At 37.5% G+C, this 24,338-nt stretch overlaps 2 protein-coding genes across 5 annotated transcripts; both read right to left on the minus strand.

The window, feature by feature from the left end:
• CYREN (cell cycle regulator of NHEJ) lies at window positions 1-4,210 on the minus strand. 4 transcript variants are annotated; one of them, XM_034402685.3, is made up of 5 exons: window positions 4,006-4,210; window positions 3,280-3,417; window positions 2,444-2,567; window positions 876-942; window positions 1-537 (listed from the first exon to the last, which is right to left on the minus strand). In XM_034402685.3, exons 3-5 carry the CDS (start codon window positions 2,563-2,565, stop codon window positions 307-309), a joined length of 420 nt encoding a protein of 139 aa, XP_034258576.2. In that variant the 5' UTR covers window positions 2,566-2,567; window positions 3,280-3,417; window positions 4,006-4,210; the 3' UTR covers window positions 1-306. The 4 variants fall into 4 exon arrangements, with proteins under 4 accessions (XP_034258576.2, XP_034258577.2, XP_034258578.2 ...); XM_034402686.3 differs by having other exon boundaries at window positions 3,976-4,067; XM_034402687.3 differs by lacking the exon at window positions 3,280-3,417 and having other exon boundaries at window positions 4,006-4,075.
• Window positions 4,211-5,982: 1,772 nt separating this feature from the next.
• WDR91 (WD repeat domain 91) lies at window positions 5,983-24,287 on the minus strand. The gene is made up of 15 exons (XM_034403783.3): window positions 22,313-24,287; window positions 19,427-19,606; window positions 18,606-18,813; window positions 17,982-18,064; window positions 17,432-17,562; window positions 16,701-16,878; window positions 16,372-16,530; window positions 13,528-13,727; window positions 13,255-13,405; window positions 11,446-11,540; window positions 10,295-10,463; window positions 9,167-9,275; window positions 7,940-8,052; window positions 7,368-7,565; window positions 5,983-6,726 (listed from the first exon to the last, which is right to left on the minus strand). The coding sequence occupies exons 1-15, from the start codon at window positions 22,433-22,435 to the stop codon at window positions 6,562-6,564; spliced, it is 2,262 nt and encodes a 753-aa protein (XP_034259674.2). The 5' UTR covers window positions 22,436-24,287; the 3' UTR covers window positions 5,983-6,561.
• Window positions 24,288-24,338: the final 51 nt, after the last annotated feature.

A 24,338-nucleotide genomic window follows, 5' to 3' on the forward strand; every position in this document is an offset into this window, starting at 1 on the left:
TCAGAACTACTTTCATTTATTCTTTAAATACAAAATTCAAGTCTTCAAAGTCAAGCAAAACAAAAGTGCTTATCAAACCAGGGAACCCAGCAGGATATTCCTCCATTCTTTCCCCAATGCATCCCATTAAATCTCCAATTATAAAAATAGATTTCCAAAGTCTCTCCTCCTGATCAGTTTATTTCATGAAGTCCTACCATTGTGATTTTCCATTACTTCACCTCTGGCATACAAGCCACCACTATCCTAGCTGTATCTCCTATTTATCAATTTAAAAAACCTAGATGTTACTTATAAATGTTAAAATTATGTAAAGAAAATCTCCCTGACATATTTTAAGGCATCATCATCTTCCTCCAGTTTGGTCTCCTCACTGCTACTTAAAGAAGCTGACTGATCTGGAGGTGTGGATGGTACAGGAGGATCCTTGGCAATGTTGAGAGCAGTCCTTGGAAGATGACCATCTATCAATTCCTGTTGACACTCTTGAACCTTATCTTCTGATGAAATCTCATCAACTTCTATAGTCTTGCAATTCTAAAAAGGAAGCAATCATATTTTCTTTCATTTTGGGATGAAGCCACAAGTTTCTCTTTGTGCTCTCTAAATCAGGATAAGTGAGATGCTCAATGCCTGCTCAATGATTGTAGAATATCTACAATCATGCCTGGTTGATAAATATATAAAGATGGTCAAAAGAAATGTGCCCAAGTGTCCTTGAACTTATCAGTGAGTTTGATCACCCAGTACAATTGGCTGTATTTAGGCCCAATTCTTTTTTCCAATTCTCAGAGAGCAAGATGTTCAGGCAAAATTAACTGAAATATGGAAAAAGGAAGAAGCTGCCACCTGGGCAACATCTTTACATTGCTCACCTCAGCTAAAATACAAAGAGCCATATCGACCAACTCTGCTTCATTCATACAATATACAGTTTCAGTCCTACAAAAGAAAATCATATTGTAAAGTATGTACAGTAAAAAGGAAGACCAACCCTCCCTTCAGTAAATATCAATTTATAGACAATCAGCAGATATCAGAAAATGCACATTAAATCTTGTCAAATTCTCTGTAGCCTTATTCAGTATATCTTATTTATTTCAGTCTAACTATATATATTTTAGCCCTGGTGTCAGGAAAAATAGCAAAGACCAACTCATACATCAATCAATTTAAAAAAAAAAAAAAAAAGCATTAAAACAGTAACAAAATAAAAATAAAACCTGACAAAATAATATATTACAATTAGTGGTAATTACCAGCGGGCAGTTACTGTCTACCTAATGTTGCATACATTATAACAAAATTTGGCGAAATTCAAAGAAACTACTTCATACTCAACTGATAACAGCAGTTGTAGATAAGAGTTCAGTTTGTCCACAGGGCAACCATCTCAAATATTTTAAAGCTCTTTCCTATATCTCAAACAGCTCTTCGCCGTAATCTCCCTTTAATTTTGGGTAATCTGTCTTCCACAATCACTGTACTGTATAACAAAATTGTGGCTGTTGTTTAAAAATGTTTCCTACTCTTCAAACTGTAAAGGGAAAGTTTTTTAACATTTAATCCTAATTTAACCTCAACTGAATCTAAAATATTTATTTATTTATTTCATGTATTTATATGCCGCCCTTCTCCAGAAGGACTCAGGGCGGTGAACACAAGTTAAAAACATGTACAACAAAATCCCATTTTAAACCAAATTAACTAATAAATAATACATAATAAAACCCAGAATCAGAGTCGGCCTATTTGCTTGAACAGCCAAGTCTTCAGGTCCCGACGGAAGGAGCGGAGATCAGGAGCTGTCCAGAGCTCAGTAGGCAACTCATTCCAGAGGGTGGGAGCACCCACAGAGAACACCCTATCTCTGGGCGCCACCAGACGACATTGGCTCGCCGTCGGAACCCTGAGGAGAGCAGCCCTATGTGAGCAAACAGGACGGTGAGAGGCAGGCAGAAGGCCCTGCAAATATCCCGGACCTAAGTCATGTAGGGCCTTATATAAAATATAAGTCAAACTTTCAAGATCACCCAGTACAATTGGCTGTATTTAGGCCCAGAGTTTAGCTATTTAGGATGACATATTCTGTAAACAGTAAAACCATAGCAAATACCTTTTTAATTAGTCACAAACTGATTCCATGGACTATATTGGATGTGTGTGAGTATACATGTGCGTGACTATTTAAGGATATAAAAAACAAAAAGATAAAGCTGAAATCAAAGAATGTGATAGTTCTACAATTCTGGAAAAAATCTATTGATGTAACCACTAAGGGTCCACACTGATTGGATGTCCCCTAGTCTATCAACAGTTCTACACACACATCACACCACACACACACCCAACCCTCCTCCCAATTTGGCGTTTGAGGGTAGAAAAGGAAGTTTTAGAACAACCCATTCTTCTCTGATTTTTAAGAAACAGGTAGGCAGCAAACCTTGCTAAAGCTGTCTTTTTTTTTCTCTTTGACCTCATTTTTGCCCATTCTTCTGGTTCAGCTATATTCTTGGTCATCCATGCTGGGAGGATCCTCTTCTTTGCTGCCTCAGGGGAACTCATTTCTGTTAATTCAAGAAGAAAGAGAACAATTTGTGCAACAAGAACACTTGAAATTAAACTTTAGCAATTGAATTAAGGGTTCCATGCAGCCTACTGTTCCTCTCCAAGACAATGTTTACAAATATCTCAGTCATTTGGTGGTAACCATAGGCAATAACTGAACTGGCAGCAAACAGAGCAATTGAAACTACTTTTGGTGTGTCAATCAAAAAACAAACTGGCTCATCTTTGCCATAGCTGACCAGCTAACCCTTTATTTTATAAATATATTAAAAAATAAATAAAACTATGCAATTACATTCAGAGTCACCAGAGATTGTGGGGAGGAAAGTTAAGTATCGTCCACTCCATTTGTGTTCCCTTTTCAATAACTTGCAGGGACAAGCATATATGTAGAAAAAATAACAGATGGAGCTCGACAGTTTAAAATATTCTAAATAAAGGGCAGGTACTGAAGTTTTTATGTTGCTTCAATTTGCTCCCACTCAGCCCTCCCCCCCCTCCAATGTTCATCCCTGGACCAAAAGGTTTTCTGCTTCTGGCTTCTACACAACAAGCTCCCGAGTCTCTTGCATTAAGAGTTAAGGAGGCAATCTTTATAACTCAGAGGTCTTCAAACTTGGCAGTTTTAAGACTTGTGGACTTCAACTCCCAGAATTCTCCAGCCAAGTCTTAAAGCTGCCAAGTTTGAAGACCTCTGCTATAACTCCTTACCTGTAACAATCTGAATTTGGGGATTTATAGACACTTGTGGGACATACACTTCCTAAATTGGGACAAATCCACCCAGTGTTGGAACTTGTCCAATAATAAGGGCCTCTCCACTCTCTCCCATGGTATTATGCTGCAAATCTAAATAGAAAGGGGAAAAAAAGTGGGAGTTCTGGATGAGAACCAGCATTAAATTGTTCAGGCATCGAATATTTCAGAGATTTACCGACATCACTAATCACAACAGGCAATGTTAACTCGTTTGCATTATGTACTCGGGAGCCATAACGACCAGGCACAAGAATGATACAAAGCCCCCACCACAAAATTACCACTGGTGCACATATAAAAAAGAAAAGGCACGAATAGTGCTGTGCACTTAATTCAACCTATATTAGTCAGGTTCACTATGCTCCGTGACCGCTTCTTCTTCCCAAACCACCACACAAGACCGCAGGCTGAATCCAATTGCTCCCGGTTCCTCGGGCGAGAAGCTGTGCAGTTATTCTTTTAAATATCTCAAGCTGGGATCCGTAAGACCCAATAAAGCCCAGTTTTTAAAAGAAAAAAGACCGCCCTGCGAGTGAAGATGCTTCGCGTCGCTTGGATAGAATGGAAAGCCGGAGCAAGGGCGGGGGCTTTCCTCGAAAAGTGCTCATAGAAGGGGGGGGAGAGAAAAACAACCCCCCCCCATCGCACCTCCAAACACAAAGCAACGGCATAAACAACCTTTCTGCTGGCAGCCGGGGAGGGGGGGAGGGAGGGGCGGAGGGATGAGCAGCGCCGGAAACGAGGATTGACTCCGTCACGTGAGTTGCACAACAGGAACTCCTGGGACTTGAATTTTAAGGAGACACCCGGAAGCAGAATGAGACGTGTGTTGCGTCCACTAGATTACGCAGGGGTCTCCAACCTTGGCCGCTTTAAGACCTGTGGACTTCAATTCCCAGAATTCCTCAGCCAGCAAAGTTGAGCAAAGCTGGCTGAGGAATTCTGGGAATTAAAGTCCACATGTCTTAAAGCGGCCAAGGTTGGAGACCCCTGGATTAAAGCTCTTCGCCAGAAGGGAAAAAAATGATCAAAACCAGGTGTTTTTTTTTCAAACTCGGCACCTTTAAGATGTGTGGACTTCAATTCCCCAAATCCCCTCAAGGGAGGGGATACCTTAAAGATACAGTTTGAAAACTCACTGATCCAAATATCTTGTGGTAACCCCCCACTCCTCCCTCCTTTGAATAATTGCCAGTTCCTTTAGTATCATTTTTATAGGTTGATCTCGGAAATGTCCACATTTCTCATTTATCACAATTAGGTACTTTTTAAGGTGATAAAAAGGGTTTTTAGGTGGAGTTTTTAAATATACTTGATTTTTTCCTCTAAGAAATCTGACACACATTTATTCTTCCCCTTAATTTCCTATGCTGTTTACACAAGATATTGAAATATACAATATCTGTACAGGTAATCCTCAATTTACAACAGTTCATTTAGTGACCGTTCAAAGTTACAACGGCAATGAAAAAGGTGACATGTTCACTCTTACGATCTTTGCAGCATCCCCATGATCATGTGTTAAAATTTCAGATGCTTGACAAGTGGTTCATACTCATGACCATTGCTATGTCCCAAGGTCATGTGATCACCTTTTGTGACCTTCTGGCAAGCAATGTCAATGGAAAGCTGGATTCCCTTAACAACCAGGTTACTAACTTATCAACTGCAGTGATTCACTTAACAACTGTAACAAGAAAGGTCGTAAAATGGGGCAAAACTCACTTAACAAATGTTTCACTTAGCAACATAAATTTTGGGGTCAATTGTGGTTGTAACTCAAGGACTACCTGTATTTTAGACTAGGGTTTTGTTTTAATGAAATTAACGTAGTTAGTTCATGATTTGGTGTGCAATGTCAAGCCATTAATAAACCTTAATTGTTAACCATAAAACTTGTCATAGGAATGCAGCCACATTTGAACTCCACATATTAGTTTCTATTTACAGGAATGCTTAAGTATGGAAATTGCATATCCAACTCAGATTTCAAACTGTTGCAGTGTGGGTTGCTGCCATTTGAAATTCTATCTGCTCAATGCTTTTCCTCTAGTGAAAAAGACCTTACCAATAATGACAATATTCAGCTTTAAGAGGATCATTCTGGGCTCCCCTCCCCCACTTTTTAATCGGTCTATATTGCACTTCCATAAGCATGCTATGGTTGCAACGGTGCCATTTCATCTATCTCCACCCTAACAAAAATAGAATGACCCTAAATTATTATAGGCTGTAGACCTGAACTTTTCTCCATTTCTTTTAACCATCTTCAGTACTAGCCAAACCACATTTATTTTTTTATAAGACACCTTATGCTTGGAATTCTGTTGTATTCAACCTGTTACAGCTGAAGGCCATAGCTGTGCCTCCTTAGATGTATTTCTGAGTGTAACTGCATTTGGTGAACTCAGGCTGATGACCAAGAATACTATTCACATTATAAGTACACCTAAAAAATTATGGATTGACATAAAAACAATTCCAAGGTATCATATGCTGGTGTGTGTTTCATTGTGTACAGCATATTCTTATCCTCTCCAAACATGCAAATTTCTAGAAATATAGAAGAAAGCAAACGAGAGTTCTATAAAACTCTCGGCTTGCTTGCTTTCGTAACAGAACTTAATTACGATGAACTGATTAGTAATGAACAAATGCCATTTCATAACATTTTACTATCATATGCTTTTTGTAGTCTATATCAATGTCCAAAACTCAAAAGGAAAATAAACACTATGAATGATATAATATTTTTTTCTTCTAGAAGCATAGCACGGAATGTTCTTCAAACAATCAAAGCAACATAATGTAAAGGCAATCAAGTTTTCTTCTAGTACAAATGCAGTCAATACTGTTAGAGTTTTGAACAAGACTTCCCACTCCATCTCCCACCTGCTACATCCACAACAAATCTGTACTCCATTTTGGGACTAACCCAGAGAATTATGGCTCTATGCTAATGAAGACCAAGGGGAAAAATGGGTTGATCCTTACTGAAAGAAACTTGATGATCGGGGAATGTTTAATATTTGTTGAAATGAACTGTTAGAATGTACTCTTCTAAGTGGCAGTAGTTTGGCAATTAAACTTAACTCCTAATTTAAAAAGAGATGATGACATTAAGACAAATGATTAAACCTTCCCTCCCTACAAAAGTTTGAATATAATAGTTAATACTGATCATTCATTCTTCTGTAAAAAAAAAATTGTTCACATCTTGGAGCACAGTTTCATTTAAGACTTCTGTGCAAGTAGAGTAGTTAGTTTGATCTTCCCATCCATGGATGCAGTGAGGCAGGTCCCACAGTCCATGGCTGTGCACCAGTCCACAGTGACCACCGGAGCCCTATGTCCTCCAAGGGAAAGACAGCTCTCTAGTGCTTTGTCATTGCTATTTAGCTGAAATAGAGAAAAGATAAATCAAAGATTAGCAAGGTTTTATGGTAGAAACCACTTACCAATCTGGAATCTAAAATTCTAGGACAACTCTGGTCCTTTAAAAAAATTAGAATATTACCCTGGACTTTAAGCCATAGAGCAGAGCTAAGACAAATAATGCCAGAATGATTATTAAAGTACAATATATACTAATGTCAACACAGGCTACGTGGATCATAAAATAGACCAAAATTTCATCACTCTATTTCTCAAAATATGCTGCATTTACTCTGTCTCCACTCATGAGTTTCCCAGACACTTTAACTTTAACAAGATATATGACCATAGGAAAGACCTATCTGATGTAGTTAGCTGTTTTCAATATCTATCCAGATGGCTACAAGAACCCTTCTGACCTTCTTTGGTAAATTCCACCCAGAGGCACTGTATGTAGTCAGATTAACATATAATACTACATTTCAATGTGGCTACTTGGCTTTGGCTTAGACATGTGATTTCTAAACCATTTATGCTTTTGCAAGTTATGCAAGTCCATCAGATTGATGCTTATTCATAAATCATAGCTGAAGGCCTGGTTTAGAATGAAAAAAATCAGTTCTTGTTAGAGACAGCATGTAATTATCTTAACCGATAGCTAATACCTTGTAGATAACACCTCCAGTGGAAGAACAGGTTAACATGTAGTTTCCTTCAGAATCAAATGCAAAGAGCCTTCCACGTGGAAATTGGACTTGTTTGTATCCGCTATAGCCAGACAACACGAAGGGCCCAGTGGCATCTTTAGGGAGACTAAATTCAGAAATTTTGCATCCGCTTTTATGGATATTCCATTGAATAAACTACAATGGTAGAACAGATCCCAGTAAGATATACAATACACATGCATTCTTTACTTTGCAATAGCACCTACAGATACAGAGAAAAAAAATCACTGATACCAGAAGAAACATAACCAATGGGGTTCCTACAAATTAGGACATCTGCTAGTTTTCAAAATGATTTATAGATTCACTGGATTAACAGCTTTCAGATGAAACTTCTAAAGATACAGAGGGTTGCATCGTCTTTTCCAGATAAGGTGACGTTCATCAGATATAGTTACCAGCTATTTTGAGGGCCAAATATATCTCCAAAGAAAGACATATAAATACTGATATAAATAAATGTGTTGCTGTCATATATGTCAGTTTGGCCACAATTTTTTAAAACCTACCTTTCCATCTTCACCTATGCTGTAAACAGCATTCTCGTCATAGCTGAATTCAACAGAATAAACCTCTCCATCGTGGGCCTTCCAGCTCATAGCACACTCATGCTGCTGCATATCTGGAAGACAGAAAGGAAAAAAGTGCAGATGGATTACCTTTACAGGCTTCTAAGTCATTTTTTGAACTTGGTGTCTCTCTTGCCAGCCCTGTTGATATTCTGACAAGAAACACTTGTGCTGGCTGGTATTATAACAGGATGATTTCTCTAGAGGAAGGAAACAATAAAGGAGGAAAATAATTATCTTTATAACAGTTACAATGGTGTTCAACATGACTAATTCCACTAACCCTCCATCTCCATTTTATGGCTATAGATGTTCTGAAGCTTGGAAGACAGCAATTTGGTAACCTCCATTGATTTTGGGCACAATATGTATTTGTGGATTTCATCACTGGCTTTGTTTTGGGAGAAAATGGGAGTTAGAACTTCATTCTTGGGGGAGTGGGGGAAAGAAATGGTCCTCAACCCTAATTGAAGCTACGTGCAGCAACAACAACAAAAAGACAAATTTTGAAATGTTAACAATCTCTACCAAAACACAAACAATTGTTAGTTCTGTTTATTCCAGTATGAGGTATGAAAGCAGAGAGAAAAGAGTGAGCCAATTTGATCTAGTGGTTAAAGCACCAGTCTAGAAAGCAGGAGGCTGTGAATTCAAGTCCCACCTTAGCTATGAAAGCTAGCTGGGTAACCTTGGGCCAATCACTCTCTCTCAGCCCAATTCACCTCACAGGATGTTGTCAGGAGGAAAATAGGAGGAAGAAGGTGTGCTGGATATGTTTACTGCCTTGAATCATTTGTAAAAATAATAAAGGTGGGATACAAATAAATAACTACCAAGTCTAACATGGAACCTGATATAGAGACCCTCACCCAATGTTATACATATACAGAATAATAACAACCTCTCTGAATGTTGTATCCTAGCTGAGAATTATAGGCAAAATATACATAAAGTGCACTGCATTCTATGTATTAAAATGGGGGAATCTAATAAAAAGTAAAGGATTAAATGAGAATAACATAACTGGTTAACTTTTGTCAGTGTACCAGCCTTTGGCCCATTTTCCTATTCCTGCTCCACAACAAAGTGTCTGCTCAGTAACTGAAAATCCTAGGACCTACAGAATTTAAAATGGGGGGGGGGGGGGAAAGGAACAAAGCCATTTACCAAAGAGGCGAATTATGCCATCTGCTGCTCCAGTGACCAGGAGATTCCCATTATGGTTGAAGGCTGTGCAGTTTATAGCAATGGGCTCCGGTTCAAGAGAAAATTGGAGCTGAAACAGCAAACAAAAAATAGGGAACACAGAATATAAATTGTTTGTTCTTTCCCAAAGGAGCAGTTACTCTGAGATATCCATCTGAGAATCAGGTTGAAATGAGATAGGCGGCAAATAATTCAAGTAAGTAAGTAAGTAAATAAATAAATAAATCATCCAGTTGTTCAACCAAACTTACATCTGAGATTTTTCATCTCCCACTGTATTCTGTAAATACTAAATGGACACAAGGAGCTTTTCATATACTAACCTATTTTTCCTGAAAGCAGAAACCAGCTATTTATAAAATGAAAAAAATCCCACCAAGAGAAGTCTAAATATAACTTCAGATTAGAGAGGAAGGCTATCCTCCTGCAGATTCGTTGGAGGAGACATACTTTTCTTTAACATGTTTTCTTTGTCGTTAAAAGTGGTTCAGCTTAGAATGATTCAGTGCTTACTACAACTGTATCTTTTCCAGGAAGGATGTAAGCCCTGTGTCATTCAAACTGAACAAAAGTATATCTGGCCACAACAGCCAACACAGCTGCCTGCAATTTACTGCTGGTTCGAATCTCTCCAAGGCTCAAGGTTGACTCAGCCTTCCATCCTTTCTAAGGTAGGTGAAATGAGGACCCAGTTTGTGGGGGCAATAAGTTGACTTTGTATAAATATACAAAAGTATGAAGGCTATTGCTTAACACATTGTAAGCCGCCCTGAGTCTCCAGAGAAGGGCGGCATATAAATCAAATTAAAAAAAACAAAAAACAAAACTAGGCATCCTTGAGTAACATTGAATCTAGAAGGTGACAGTAAGCAAACATAAATTGGTCAACTTAGCATTAGCTCACATCAACATTAAAGTTGCTGTGATGACAATTATTCAAACGCTTTAAGCAACCATAATATTAAGGAGAAACATATGAAGGATCTGTTAAAAACATTAGTTAAGTACCTTCTTTTTTTGAGCTACAGATTAAGAAAACTTTATTTTTATCAAACAAGCTCAAGGGTGGGGGAAAAACACATACTATACCTGCTGCTTCATAGTTTTGGTATCCCACAAAAGCAATTTTCCAGGAACTTGATTGATGCCCTTTCCTCCAGAATCTGATGTAGCATAATCTAGCTGATTGACAAGGCCAGATGCTGCAGCTGAACAGACAAAGGAAGCACCACTTGGACTACATGCAAGGGACAAGATCCTAAAATAAAGAGACACAAAATTTACTGTGGCTTTCCACATAGATAGTCCAGAGAACCAAGAGGGACACCAATTACTCTTGGCGCTGATCAGAATTCTACATTGTCTTTTTTTGTAACTCAAAAACATGCATTTATACTCACTAATACTCACTAATACTATCTTCTTCATTGTCTCCTCCTCCAATCTCCGAAGATCTCTTAAATAAATGTAAATGAGTAAGAACAGCTATGGGTGACTATGACCAAATATCTGCAGAATAAAGGCTGTGTTTCAGCTCATGCTGCACATCTACAAGAAGCCCAGGAAAATCCTTCCCTTCCCTTCCCTCTGCAAGTTGGCTTAGCCTGTGCCTGACCATCGCACCACCCTAGAATTCTGACGATATAACAGCATTGTACTTCATCCTTCCTCTTTAACTTGGGTGCTTTTCTTACAACCCAAAATGGAGAAGGAGGTTTGTCCCACTTACCAGAAGTGGTAAGTAAAATTATTAAAATCTTATGTGACTTTTATGTCACAGAATTTTCTGATGCAGAGAAGTCACAGTATCTAAAACACCCCAAATACAGCATTAACAACTCCTCCCCGAGACTTTTGAAATGGCACAGAAGTGACAGAAGCAAAGCCAAAAATACACTCATGATTTCAATAAAGAAGAATATTTGTAGCTCAAAGTTGAAATGAGGGGTCCTTGTTGCTTTCTTGGTTGTTTTCTAACAGATGTTTCATTACCCAGCTAGGTAACATCATCAAACTTTACCCTAGGTTGGCTGCAAGAAAACAGACAAATTCAAGAGAGCACTAAGGACTCCATAGCCATGATTCCAATTCACAAATAAGCAATCAGCTTAAGCAATAATCAATATGTCGTGGAGAAATAAATGCAGATCTCAAATAGATGCCACAAATACTGTCCTTATTCTTCACAAAAATCATCATCACTCGAGATGAAATATAAAGGCTAAAGATCAGGCTTATACCTGGGCATATCTTCATCAATGCTAATTTCACAAAGATTCTTCTTGGCTTCAGTGTCATAGAGACGAACAGTACCAACTCCACTGCCAAGCAACAACTTCAAAGAAGCAACAGAGGAAAAACAGAGATGAAGGATACGATTGGTATTCCTCTGAAAATTAAGAAATTCTCTCTCTCTCCCTCCCTCTCTCTCTCTCTCTCTCTCTCTCTCTCTCTCTCTCTGTGTGTGTGTGTGTGTGTGTGTGTGTGTTGGTGGTTTTATTATTCAGTTTTGGCCATCTACAGCTTGCTAGATAGTATGCCTTCTTAAAGTTGGGTTACATATATTTTTAAAGAGGCCTGAAAGAAAGCAATGCTGTGACTTGGAGGCTAGGGCAAGACCAGATCCTAGCATAGTAAATAAATAAATCAAACCTTGTCTTTGTTCTAATCAATTCTTCTTTAACTAATCTTGTCCACAACCTAACCTGCAACTGTGAGATACTTCCTGATAAAAAGGAAATTACCATTGTCTGAAGGGTAGCCTTTTAAAATCTTGCAAACATAAGGAAAATGGGAGAAATTCAAGGAGGGAGGGAGGGAGGGAGGGAGGGAGGGAGGGAGGGAGGGAGGGAAGGAAGGAAGGAAGGAAGGAAGGAAGGAAGGAAGGAAGGAAGGAATCTGAGTATTTCCGGATTCTCCTGGTATATTATTGTAAGGCTGTAAGCCATCTAGAGTCACCTCCAGGAAAGACAGGCAGCATATTAAGTTTAATAAAATAAATAAAAAATTATTGCAGACTTTCCCCTGTTCTTGTATGCAAGGTATTTTTATTCCAAGAATTCTATAATAGCTCCTATGGTAATCTTATTAACTATATATTTAACACAAGGCCTCTTATTTATTATTTATGTTTTTATTATTTATTTATTTATTTATTTTATTTATTATGTCTTATCAATGTTATTGTAATTTGTTTGATTGCTGTGAGGTGCCCATGGTGGTTGCCATGTAAACTTAATTTATTATTATTATTATGGATGGTCACATAGTCAGCAAGATATTTAAAGAGGATTTGCATTTTTATCCACCTGAGTCCTTCCCAAATAAGCAAATGTTGTTTGATGGTGTGAAAGGTCTCACAGGATGTAAAGCTGCCTTTTGAAATTGATGGGGATTTTGTCAATGCCAATGGTGTTTAAGTGGCGCTCCAGATGTTTGGGAATTATTATTATAGAATCAATTTAATGATTTGAGATGGCACACATTTAAAATAAATCACAGCATCAGCCAAGGAATATAAACAAGCTGTAAGAAACGATCAATTGGATAATCAAAATAGTTTTTAGCCACCGAATATTCCCAGTTCAGAGATCCTTATGCAGAGATCCTTATGCAGAAGAAACACAAAATTGCTCAGCAACAATGAGCTGATACCTGTTAAACTGATGGAAGACATTGGAAGAATGCTTGTTGACCTAATATCCAAGCTACAATCTTTTAGTTTCACTTTCTGAATTTGTTTTCCAGAAAGCACCCAACACATAAAATTTGGATTCTGCAACATTTTTCTATTAATTTTGCATAACCCTAGTAGCTTCATCAGTGGACATGAAGATTATGCATGTCTACTGCGATGCCCTAAAACCGTAAGTGTCATCAGAGCCAGGTATCTTAAGGTACTTTATGCCTAGGAACATCCAAGCAAAAAGGAAGATAGCTTTAGTACAACTTCAATATGGTTCCCTCCTCATGCACTGGACTAAAAATCATCCCTGGCCAAAATTGTAGTCCCAGTAATTCACCCACCCACCCACCGCACAGCTACTCACCAGCCTGTCCCGTTTGGTTGCCCATTCCAGAGAAAGCAGTGGAGACTTGGAAATTGAAGATGCTTTCGTCTGCATGATAGGATTGAAAGACCACACCTTGATGACTCCATCCACATCTAAACTGGCCACTCTTCGGCCAGAGCAATCCACCCTGCGCACAGAAAGAAGATATGCTTTTGCATTGAGTAAGTTCACAAAGATTTGGATTCCACTCTACTGAGATGATATTGACAAATATGACATTCAGTTTTCTAATCATTAGCCAATTCTTACCGGCAATGCATGATGGACGAGTGGTGTTCTCCATATTCCTCTTGACTCAGAACAATGAAGGGCTGCTCATGCCTGATGCCTCCAGCATCCATGCCAGTTCCAAATATTTTTGTCTGGTTTTCCAATTGTTCAGCATGAAGCTCAGGGAATGGCTCTGTTTCAATGGCAGTAATCTCTACTTTCTTCTCAGCAGTCTGTCCCTAAAAAGACACAGCCAGCTAGGGAAATCAATTAAAGTATTCAAACCTGTCTTGCCCTAAGGTAGGTTTTAGGGAACTAAGGCTACAGATTTGTATCCTATCAGCAACAACACAAATATTATTGTGAAAGTTACATAGGGCTGGTTATACACATTTTATGGTGGAGATGTAAAAAAAAAAAATCAAAGGTAAATTGTATCACATGACTTTGCTGTATCTTCTGATTAAATATTCATTTTTATTAAGGATTCAAATTTCAAATGTGTAAATATATTATTATATTACATTTACATTTCTAAAAATTTAGAAATAATCTATTTAGGATCCATCATGCTTGGATGGTAACAAAAGTTATTAAGTGTCTTAGGAAAGATACATATATATCAGGGACCAAAAAACTGGCTAGATTAAATGTGTGCACTCTCACTTTTCAAAATATTTCCTTAGCGATACAATAAAAGGATTGGACAATATGTTTGCCTGTGGTCAAGATTTAATTTGTTTAAAAAAAATAGGTATTATTTATTTCACTTTCCTTTTTGTACTTTATATGTTTTCTGCTTCTTTTCTATTCTATTAAACCATTTTTAAAAAATAAAAAGCAGTAAATATTAAATGGAGGAAAAAATGGCTAAATATTAAATACTCTTCTATAAAGTATATTGCCATTCCTAAAATGTAAACTTTCTAAACAGCAAATACAGCAAATGGTCCCATGCAGCCTTTAGGGAAACAGAAACGGGAACTTGCAAAAAAAATCACTTCTGCATAATGTTAGCTCCATGTCACAGAAGCATAATGATTTTAATCAGTAATCACATAGATTGCGATCATGTTGCATCCTCATATTTATGTTTGTATACAACTGTAGTCTGAAAAGATTCCCAATAGTGTACACTATAACAATGTGGACAGACAAATCAGCATCTCCCAGAGACATGAATAGTCTATAGACATTTCTACCCTTTTTCAATATGTCCTTACCATCTATTTTGTTTTTAGAATATGATTTTATACTATAGAATATTTTGCATATCTACAAATCTTACCAACAGTACCCTGGACAATGAATTCTTAATGCAACAATTGCCAAACAGAACATATTTTGTTGGTTTAGAGAAGGTGATTACTGCCAAATTGAACTTGACATTCAGACACAGTTCTCTAAATTAATAGCATTAAGCAGGATTAGGCAGGAATATTTAGTATTTGCCACTTCCTCACTGAAAAATGGAACCACTGAACAATTTTGACACAAACAGAAGATAACATACTGTACAAAAAGAGGAAAAATATAAAGCACAAGCAGACACATTTTTTTCAACCATCACTCACCAAACAAAAATGAACCAATTAACCTTTTTTGTTGAAACAGTTAAAAATCAGAAAACAGAGGGCAAGATTAAAGGAACAGTTTTCAATATGAAAGAAACCAGGCTCTGAGTTCCACATTAAAAAATATTCTACACAAGGATATTTAATTTAGGTTGAGGAAACCAAGGCTTCTTCCAATATTGTAATACTCTCTGAGGATTATAACAGCAAGAATAAAAAAGTCCAAAAAAAGTATTTGGCACTTTTGTTTGGTTGATAAAGCTAATTCATTTCATATGTACATGCACACACAAACACATTCAGCAACAAATTCAAAAGTTAAGAATTGATTCTTAACAGGAACCTTAATTTCCTGAAGAGAGATCTCAGAGATCCAACAAAAAGCAAACAAACACAAAAAACTAAAAACTAATGAGACAAGTTTAGAATTACAAACATTTAGGAAAAAGATTGAGAACACCAAGTATCATAATGTTGTAATCTACACTGAAAATATTGTCAAGATTCTAATTGCCCAAATTAACAAAATATTGAAGGGCAATGGAGAAACTATATTCTAAGTTTATTTCTAAGGGTTCAATTTGAAGGACATTTTGTTTCTAAAATCTGTGCTGCTAAAACATCCTCTCTGTACATGTACCATGTCTTAGTAACATGTTATTTGCCATTAGAAAGGTAACTGTAAAAAAAGACATCATAGCCCACAGTCAGTTCTAATAGAAGAGGCAACTGATAGCAACTTTCTACCATTCTAAAAATAAATAACTGAGGGCTTATCAGAATCCACAAGAAGTGTTCATATAAAATGCAATTATATTTTCTGACTCACATATCACATTGCATCTTTTGGTCTTTCGTAATCAAAAATTTTAAAGAGGGGAAACTGCTGCTTATCTCTTTTCTATCAAGTTTCAAAAGCTGAGAAGGCTTGCACAACTTCTTCCCCTACGTAATATTGCAGAACAAATAGGCAACTGACTAGTCATAAGGCAAAAGGCCCACATAAACTTCTGCTGCTCAAACAATTTTAGGGAAAATTGTTTGGGATATTTGTCCCTTTTGTGATTCATAAGAGAATATCAGCTGGCCGAAGAAATAACACTGATGCTTCACTTCCCCAGTTCAAATAGGTGACTCATTTATAAAAAAAAACAAACCAAACAAACAAGTAACTGCTCAGAAGCCAAGGGTCGTTTTTCCTTACACCAATCAGCTGATTATGAGCAGAAAGCCACATAATTCACTTTACTCAGAAATACTCAGGAAAAGGAAAACTTGCCCTATCCACACAAGACACTAGCTGCACTACCTGGAAAGTTATTTTAGTTCCAAACTCTTTCTTTTCCTTTCCGTGATCCTGTAAACGTCTCTGATTCTGTTGTATTGAGGTAGGCTCCATGGAAACCACACCACTGACATGACTTTTTGATTCCTTGCTTCCAATTGCTGCCTCTTTCCCTCTGGGCACCTAGAAAACAAAGGGAAGATTTGACATGTTTTTATTCTCCAAAGCCCCATGCTAACTAAATTAATAGTTCAGGTACAAAACAGAATAGCAGATACAGAAACATTACTGTATTGTGTACTCTGATTCTTACATATCACACAGGGAGAGAAACCACAATTATTTCTCCTCACCTGATGGTTTGGCAGCTCTTTTTTGCTTCCCTGTGTGGTTCCTGTCTGTGCTGAGGTGGCTGCTGTTGGCTGAGTTGCTCTTGCAGGGCCCTTCTTGCTCTGAGGTAGCAAGGAAGACAGAAATCCTCCTCGGGCCTGTAGAGAATGTGCAGTGCTTCTCTGGCTGCATATCAAGTCACTAAATGAGATGCAGGGAGTAGTGGTAGGGAGGCAAATTAATGGTGGTGAACCCTAAATCTCCATAACTGACAGAAATCCCGCTTTCCAAAAGAATTTTCATTTATGTCACACAATGTTCATTTTCAGACAAAGTCCTGAACTAGACTTCTCCAACCTGCCTTGTTCAGAAATATTATAGGGTTCCAATTTTCAGGTTTCCTACTCTTGCATAGCCAGCTAGCTGACAATTTATAACAATATAATCCCAAAATTCTTCAAGGCACCCAGTTGGGGATGCTTTCTTACATGAAGTGTATTTAACAACTCATGAAGATTTTTTTGTAAAAAAGGGATACCTAACCATCAGTTCTACAAGAACGTGGAACGCCACAGAGAGGGAGAAGATGCAAGACAAGCAATAATTTTCAAATGTCTCCTTATCTTTCTCTTCCATAGTACTGGTATCTATTTATGTCTCTAGGAAAGCTGACTATGTAAATCATGCAAACACTTCTAAAAGGTCCAAGATTTCTCTGGGTAATCTAATTGACTGGCCTCTCACATACACTCACAGCTCTGAGTCTCCCAGATGGTCCATGTTAACTACATATGAAGGAAGCTTATGTTGAAGCATCAAATCCTCCTCCTGCTCCTGTAGTTCCTCTTTTTTTATATGGGAGTATTCTGCTTGTAAAGCAAACAACTAGAAAAAAATGGGAGAAAAAATAAAAAATTGAATTGCTTTCCCTCTGAATGAATGCAAGCCATAGATATGGAAATTAATTGGTCATTAATTTCAAAACAGCAATTATATTAGCACAACTTATTAGGCAGGAATCTTAGTTTATCAAACTACATCATGAATGGGCAGCATGCAGAAGCATGCTTGCAAGCCACAAAGAAACATTTTTATATGACTCACTCAAGCATTTCAGGATAGTCCAACATACATTGCTTGAAATTTGGTTTATAAATCCTGACTTGTTTGATTCTTAATTCAAGTTCATATTATGAAGAACTATTCTTGCATGGTTTTTCTAACTACATATAGTGAAAGATTGAACAATATATTTCAGTGCCAGAACTGGGACACAAATCTTAATATACAGGTGCCAGTCTTACCTTTTGACAAAGGATTTCATTTTTTTCTTGCAGAACATTGTTCCGCTGACATTCTGCCTCGAAGTTCAGAATCACTGGCATAGGTAACAAAGGTTAAGGATAAAGAAACTTAAGCTATTTACAGGTCTCTTCCCTTTGCATATGCACCAAACTTTTAAGTACTTTCTAAGAACTTTAAATTTTTTGGGAAATAACTTTGCCTTCCCTGATGCTGTTCTTGCCCTATGAAATATTACACACATACCCAGGTCCAACATTAAAAACTTGACTTTGTGAGTCCTTTTGTGCCAGGGCAATATGTGATCCCACTTGAATGCTATAATTTATAACAAGAATATCTTTCCCAGTAAACCACACAGCTATTTCTGAAGTTTAGCCAAAATTACATTTAGTTGGGTTTCTAGCATACAGTTCTAGCATGGCAGAGTGATGAATGATTATTTGAATGATGAGAGAATATTTTAATTCATTAGTTATAGAAGCAGTTGTGCTAGAATGCAAAGATGATTCCTACTGCCCTCATAAAATAATTATTACTTTCTAATGAAAAAGAAGTGAAAGAAAACGCACACAGAAAAGCAGTTGATTCAGGCTTACAATATTCTTCCATATGGAAAAGGATATGCATGCACTGAAATAAAACACTGAGAAAGTTATGTAGAGAAACAATGAAAATATCTATCCACCGACGGGAAAAATACATGGCAAAGTTAGGGTTTGCATCTGGATTTGGGATAAAAGGCAAAACAAACCAGTCCTTCCATTCAGTCTGATTTTGAAGTTCAGAGGCTTGCTTGAGAAAGAATTCCTGTATCTTATCATTTCTGTTTGCCTAAAATGTACAAAAAAGAGCTTCAGATATCACTTTTTTCCCCACAGCAGCAGCTGTTCAATCTTCAGCAGCTGAAAATCCAATTTTACAGCTCTCTAACAGAATAACAAGAATATATTTCCCACTAAACCATGCAGATATTTTCTGGAGAATTGTGTCAATCGTGTTTTGACAGAATGCAGGTAGTCCTTGACATGCAATCACAATTGAGCCCAAAATTTATGTGAGACAACTATGTGAGTTTTGCCTCATTTTACAACCTTTCTTACCACAGTTGTTAAGTGAATCCCTGCAGTTGTTAAGTTAATCACATAGTTGCTAAATGAATCTGGTTTCCCCATTGACTTTGCTTGTTAGAGGGTCACAAAAGGTGATCATACAATCTTGGGCCACTGCAACTGTCATAAATATGAGTCCGTTGCCAAGCATCTGAATTTTGATCACACGGCCACGGGGCTGCTGCAACCGTCATAAGTGTGAAAAATGGTCATGTCACTTTTTTCAGTGCCTTTGTAACTTCGAACAGTCATTAAATGAACTGTTGTAAATCAAGGACTACCTGTAACTATTTTTAACTATCCTTATTCTGAAGACTTATTAAGTCGATACAAACCTGCACAGCATGAATGAGATAATAGCGGTATAAACTGATTTTCAGCTTGTTCACTGTAGGCCGATACATATCTTCCAGTCGACTGAAAAGGCGTCTGTCAAGATAACTCCAGTACTCCCGAAGGGCAGCTAGATCATAGTTGTGAACATACTGCAGAAGCTGGTCCACTATCTTGTCCACCTAATTAGAAACCCACCAAAGTAAGTTATGTAACCAATAACTTCAGCCATCAAGAAAAATCACAGCAATAATTAGAGGGTACAATTATCTGTCACAGGATAAAGGAGAGAAGGAAAAAATCAAAATCATGTATCTTGACCATGATTTTCCATGCAAATGCTTGCCTCCTTTATAGAAACAAGATTCAAATATATATATAATTAAAGTACATTTGACAGGATTTAATAGTCCACGGAAGGACAATAATCCATATTAAAGGGGAAGTATAGTAGTACATGTGGGGCTGTCTCTGTTACCCAATTTCACGTGGGCAATTTTTCCCGATTTCCCTACTTCCTCTCCAAAAATATTGAGGGTCTGACAGTTAGCCTGGCTAAGGACAAAATTTTATGAAACACATGTGCAACATTAAATAAATGGTTAATGGAGACTAACATCCCTTGGTTAGCTCCTTTCTATTTAAGTTTTTGATGATTCCTATCCAATATATTAGCCTACTCAAAAACCAAGACAATTGTCCTGAGAATCTACAATAAAGATTACTTCCAATTTCTTTGTTCCAGGATGAAATATAACCATGCAGTAGTATAAACAATGCAACTGAAAAGATGTCTCTCCAATTCCAAATGAAGCAAATATTTGAGGTAACAAGATACAATGGGAACATATCTGGGGTCCAGGATGCAGTTCTTAAAATGTTTGAAGAACTCCTAGCAATCTGAAATCTTTATAGCAATAGACCTGAGAGTCACATAGCATTTGCCTAATTGTTTTAACTTTGAAAAAATCAATGGCAAATGGCAAGTAACTGGTACAGGTATTAAGTACAGGTAGGGAAGCTTAGAATAGTTCTGGAATGACTTTGGTTACTAACTGGAACAATCCTTATTTGCTCCCTTCAAACACTGAAAAGTACCTCTAAATTCCACCTATCTTTAACTCTATTATTGAGAAGACCATAACTTTTGTTTTGGTATACAGGTAGTCTTTGACTTACAACCATTCGTTTAATGGCCACTTAAAGTTACAACAACACTGAAAATGGTGGCTTACGACAAGCTGTTTGTCTTACAACTGCAGCAGCATCCCATGATCATGGTCACATGATCAAAATTCAAGTGCTTGGCAACCAGTATGTATTTATAACATTTGCACAATCCCAGGGTCACATGATCACCATTTGAGACTTTCCCAGCTGGCTCCCAATAAGCAATGTCAATAGGTGAAGCTGGAGTCACTTAATGGCCACGTGATTTGCTTGACAACCATAGGAAAAAAGGTTGTAAAACTGGATGCACTTAACTATTGCCTTGCTTGGCAATGGAAATTTTGGTTCTAATTGTTATTGTAAGTCAAACACTATCTGTAATTTATAGCCAATTTTTCTTCTTTATAATCCTCTGTCTCAAATCAATTTCAGCTATAAAGGGAATTCAGGTTACTGGCCTGTGAATAGAGTAATATACAGGTATTGTCTGCTAAAACCAACAGAAATAGGAAAGAATAGGTCATTTCAAAAGGAACTTGAAACAGAACATATAAAGAAAAACGAGGGAATATAGAAACATTTATTATAATATGTACAGTAACTTTCCAAACAAGAGTTGCATCTAGCCTTCAAATGTTGGGTCAAGATGCTGCAATCCAAATTATTAGTTAGTAGGATCAGGAGAAAAATATTTTATTTCATTTACTTTTGCCATTCTAGATTACTTTATGTTTCATAAGTTTCCCCTTCTACCATATTTTAAAAATTACAATTTGGTAACAAGTGTTCTGCATATTGATGAAGAGCTGGCTGGGACAATAAGGTCGGAGTCCAGGAATTGAAGAGACCAATAGGTACGTACAGTTATGAGTTGGGTGTATGGTTTTTCTTAATTTTATTTTATTATTTCATTCTTTTTTCTCATATTGGTTTTATTGTTTGTATTTTTAGTCATTGTTGTTAACCAACCAGAGTTGTGGGCCACAAGGTAGATAGCTATACAGAGCTTTTAAACAAAATAATTTTAAAATATCTATCATGACTGCACCCTGGCTTTAAAAGCCTTTATTTCAGAAATTACATGGATTCCTTGAGGCTCCCGATTATGTATCTCTGTCCGATGAACTATTAAATCGACTTAATAGCTGTTAAAACTTTTTTATATGAGATATGTGCTAATTGTTTTATTTTGCATGAGATATGTGCTAATTGTTTTATTTTGATTGATAATCTATTGGGCAGATTCAATAATGGAAAAATATGTTTTATATATAAGGGAAATGTCAGCATCTAAACCTAAACTAGATGCCGGAGCGATAATCCACGATGCCTGTGGACTATCGCAGTCACTGACTCAGTTTTGAAAGGGATGCACTCTACACATGCTCTTCGTCTCCCCGTTCGCTGGGAAGACTGGTTCTAAAGAAGAGCTGCAAGGGACTGGTTGCCTTCTAACTAACGTATCGGAAGCAAATCCCAAAATCATTTCAAACCAGCCCCTGCTGAAAGGCAGGCCCGTCCAGCCAGAAACCCCTGTTCCGGCAAAGCCGCTCAGAATTCCGGAGCACAACAATGCTTTCCCTGTTCCTGTTTTTGGCGGCGGCAAGTCAGCATGAAAAGGCAGACCGGGGAAGGGGCGTTCTGCCTGGACTAAATGCCCTCCCCATCACCTAAGCCTCCTCAACCCACCCCAGGCCTTTCCTCCCTGCCATCCTCACCCGGAAGCCTTTCTCCTTGTCTGCCTTGATCTCCGCATCTAGTTGTTTCAGCGTGGCCGTGAAGCCACGGAACAGCAAGTATTCCCGCACCAATTCGTCAACACGCTCCGCCGCAGCCGCCATCGCGCCCCCGGCTCGCCGACAAGACGAAGAGACGCCCGGAGTTCCATGCGCCGCCCTACGCTCGCTCGCTGCCCCAATCCTCCTCCTCGCTCCGCCCCTGGGTGGTGTTTTTTTTTCCCTTCGCCCCCCCCAACTTTTTTTTTATTACAAATGAATATTGACATGTGTTTACAACTTGTGATTTTTGTTTTGCTTAGAAAACTGGGTCTGAGCCTTAAAGCATTGATATCCTCCAAAGACGTTCGTTCCTTTGACTGATTGCTGGTTGAAATGTTAATTTATATTGCTAGTCCATGTATGCCATATGCTAAATAAATAAATCCTTTGAGAATTGGCAGCGCCGTTTAGTAAAGAAAATTCATGATTTTGGCACAACCCTCCGTATTACAGGTTTTAAAGAACCTAGATGTCTCTTTACTAGCTTACCTAAATTATGAATTTCCCTTAGCACACACAGAGTATGCAAATAATAAATCCTTCATGTGGATGGAACCACCAATTTTATTTGTCCTGTACATTAATGCTGTTAATCCTGTTATATATATACCGTGTTTCCCCGAAAATAAGACCCTGTCTTATATTTTTTTGAACCCTGAAATAAGCGCTTGGCCTTATTGCCATGCTTTCAAAAGCCCGATTGGTCTTATTATCAGGGGGATATCTTATTTTGGGGAAAACAGGGTATATATTAACATGCACATGCAAGGCCTTTTTAAAGCAATTGCCCCAGAGAAGGGGTTGGGGATTATTCTTTGCATCTCAATATTGACAATGGATTAATATTTTTCATTCAAAACAACAAAACTAAATTATAAAATATAATAAGAAATAATTCACTTGTTTTCCCTCTCATTACTGGACTATTGATGTAACTGACACAAACCAGTGGACAAAAAAGGAATAGGATGCAGCAAAAAATTGGGCATGATACTTTCAGCTTTCAACTTCTGGGCTTCTCAATCTTAAAAAGGTTCTGGTATTGCTATGTGAATATATTAACATCTAAATCAAGTTTTTAACAGAGCAGACTTCAGGATTTATTGGATTATGGTTACAAAAAGCTGCTGTAGACCATGTTCTCCATCCAGTTAAGGAGGACTTATGGAAATGGAAAATGAACCATCAGTACAATTTCAAGAGAGGTAGTCATATTGTACATATACTGATGAACATAGCTCAACATTAAGTTAATTACAGAGTTTCAATCTATAACATATCTATAACAACCAGTCATTAGTTTGTTACCGGCACCAGGGTTTCAAGTCAATTCCTCTGGCTAGAGCAAAATTTATCCTACCCTTAAATTGAAATTCTTCTTTAAAAAAAAGAACTCTTAAATAATGGCATTATTATAAGTGTTCTTAGAATCTGTATGCTAAATTCAAAACTTTCAGTACCTCTTTAAAAAATGAACTACCATCACTTGGGGAAGATATAAGTATGGTGTATTTATCCAGACTATTAGTAATTTGTCGTAGGCAAATTTGTTAAAGAAATAGGTGAGAGTAAAAGTAAATGCCTGCTTCAATCTGAGAACTGGATATGTTTTTAGGCACCTGATATTTATATGAAATAGATTATCAGTTGCTTTGGTACTACAAGCAAGTAGATCCAGATTAAATTAAATACGGAGAGCGCAACAGCCTTATTTGATAATCTGTACAGTACACACTGCAAACACCGTCCTAGAAATCTCCAGGAGCTTAAAAGTACGATGTGAAAACAACCCCATATCCTAATATATACCTAATATATAATAAACAATACTCAAATCAGAACTGTTTCTTTTCCAGGACTCTGAAATCCCCACTTTCTCTGAACTACTCGCTTCGCCTCGTCTTATCTTTCCCGCGTTTTTGTTACCATTTCCGGCATCGCTTCGGTCAGAATCTCTTGCTTAACA

This window comes from Pantherophis guttatus, chromosome 7, assembly GCF_059756535.1.
Source record: "Pantherophis guttatus breed Tessera chromosome 7, ASM5975653v1, whole genome shotgun sequence".
NCBI classification, from domain to species: Eukaryota; Metazoa; Chordata; class Lepidosauria; order Squamata; family Colubridae; genus Pantherophis; species Pantherophis guttatus.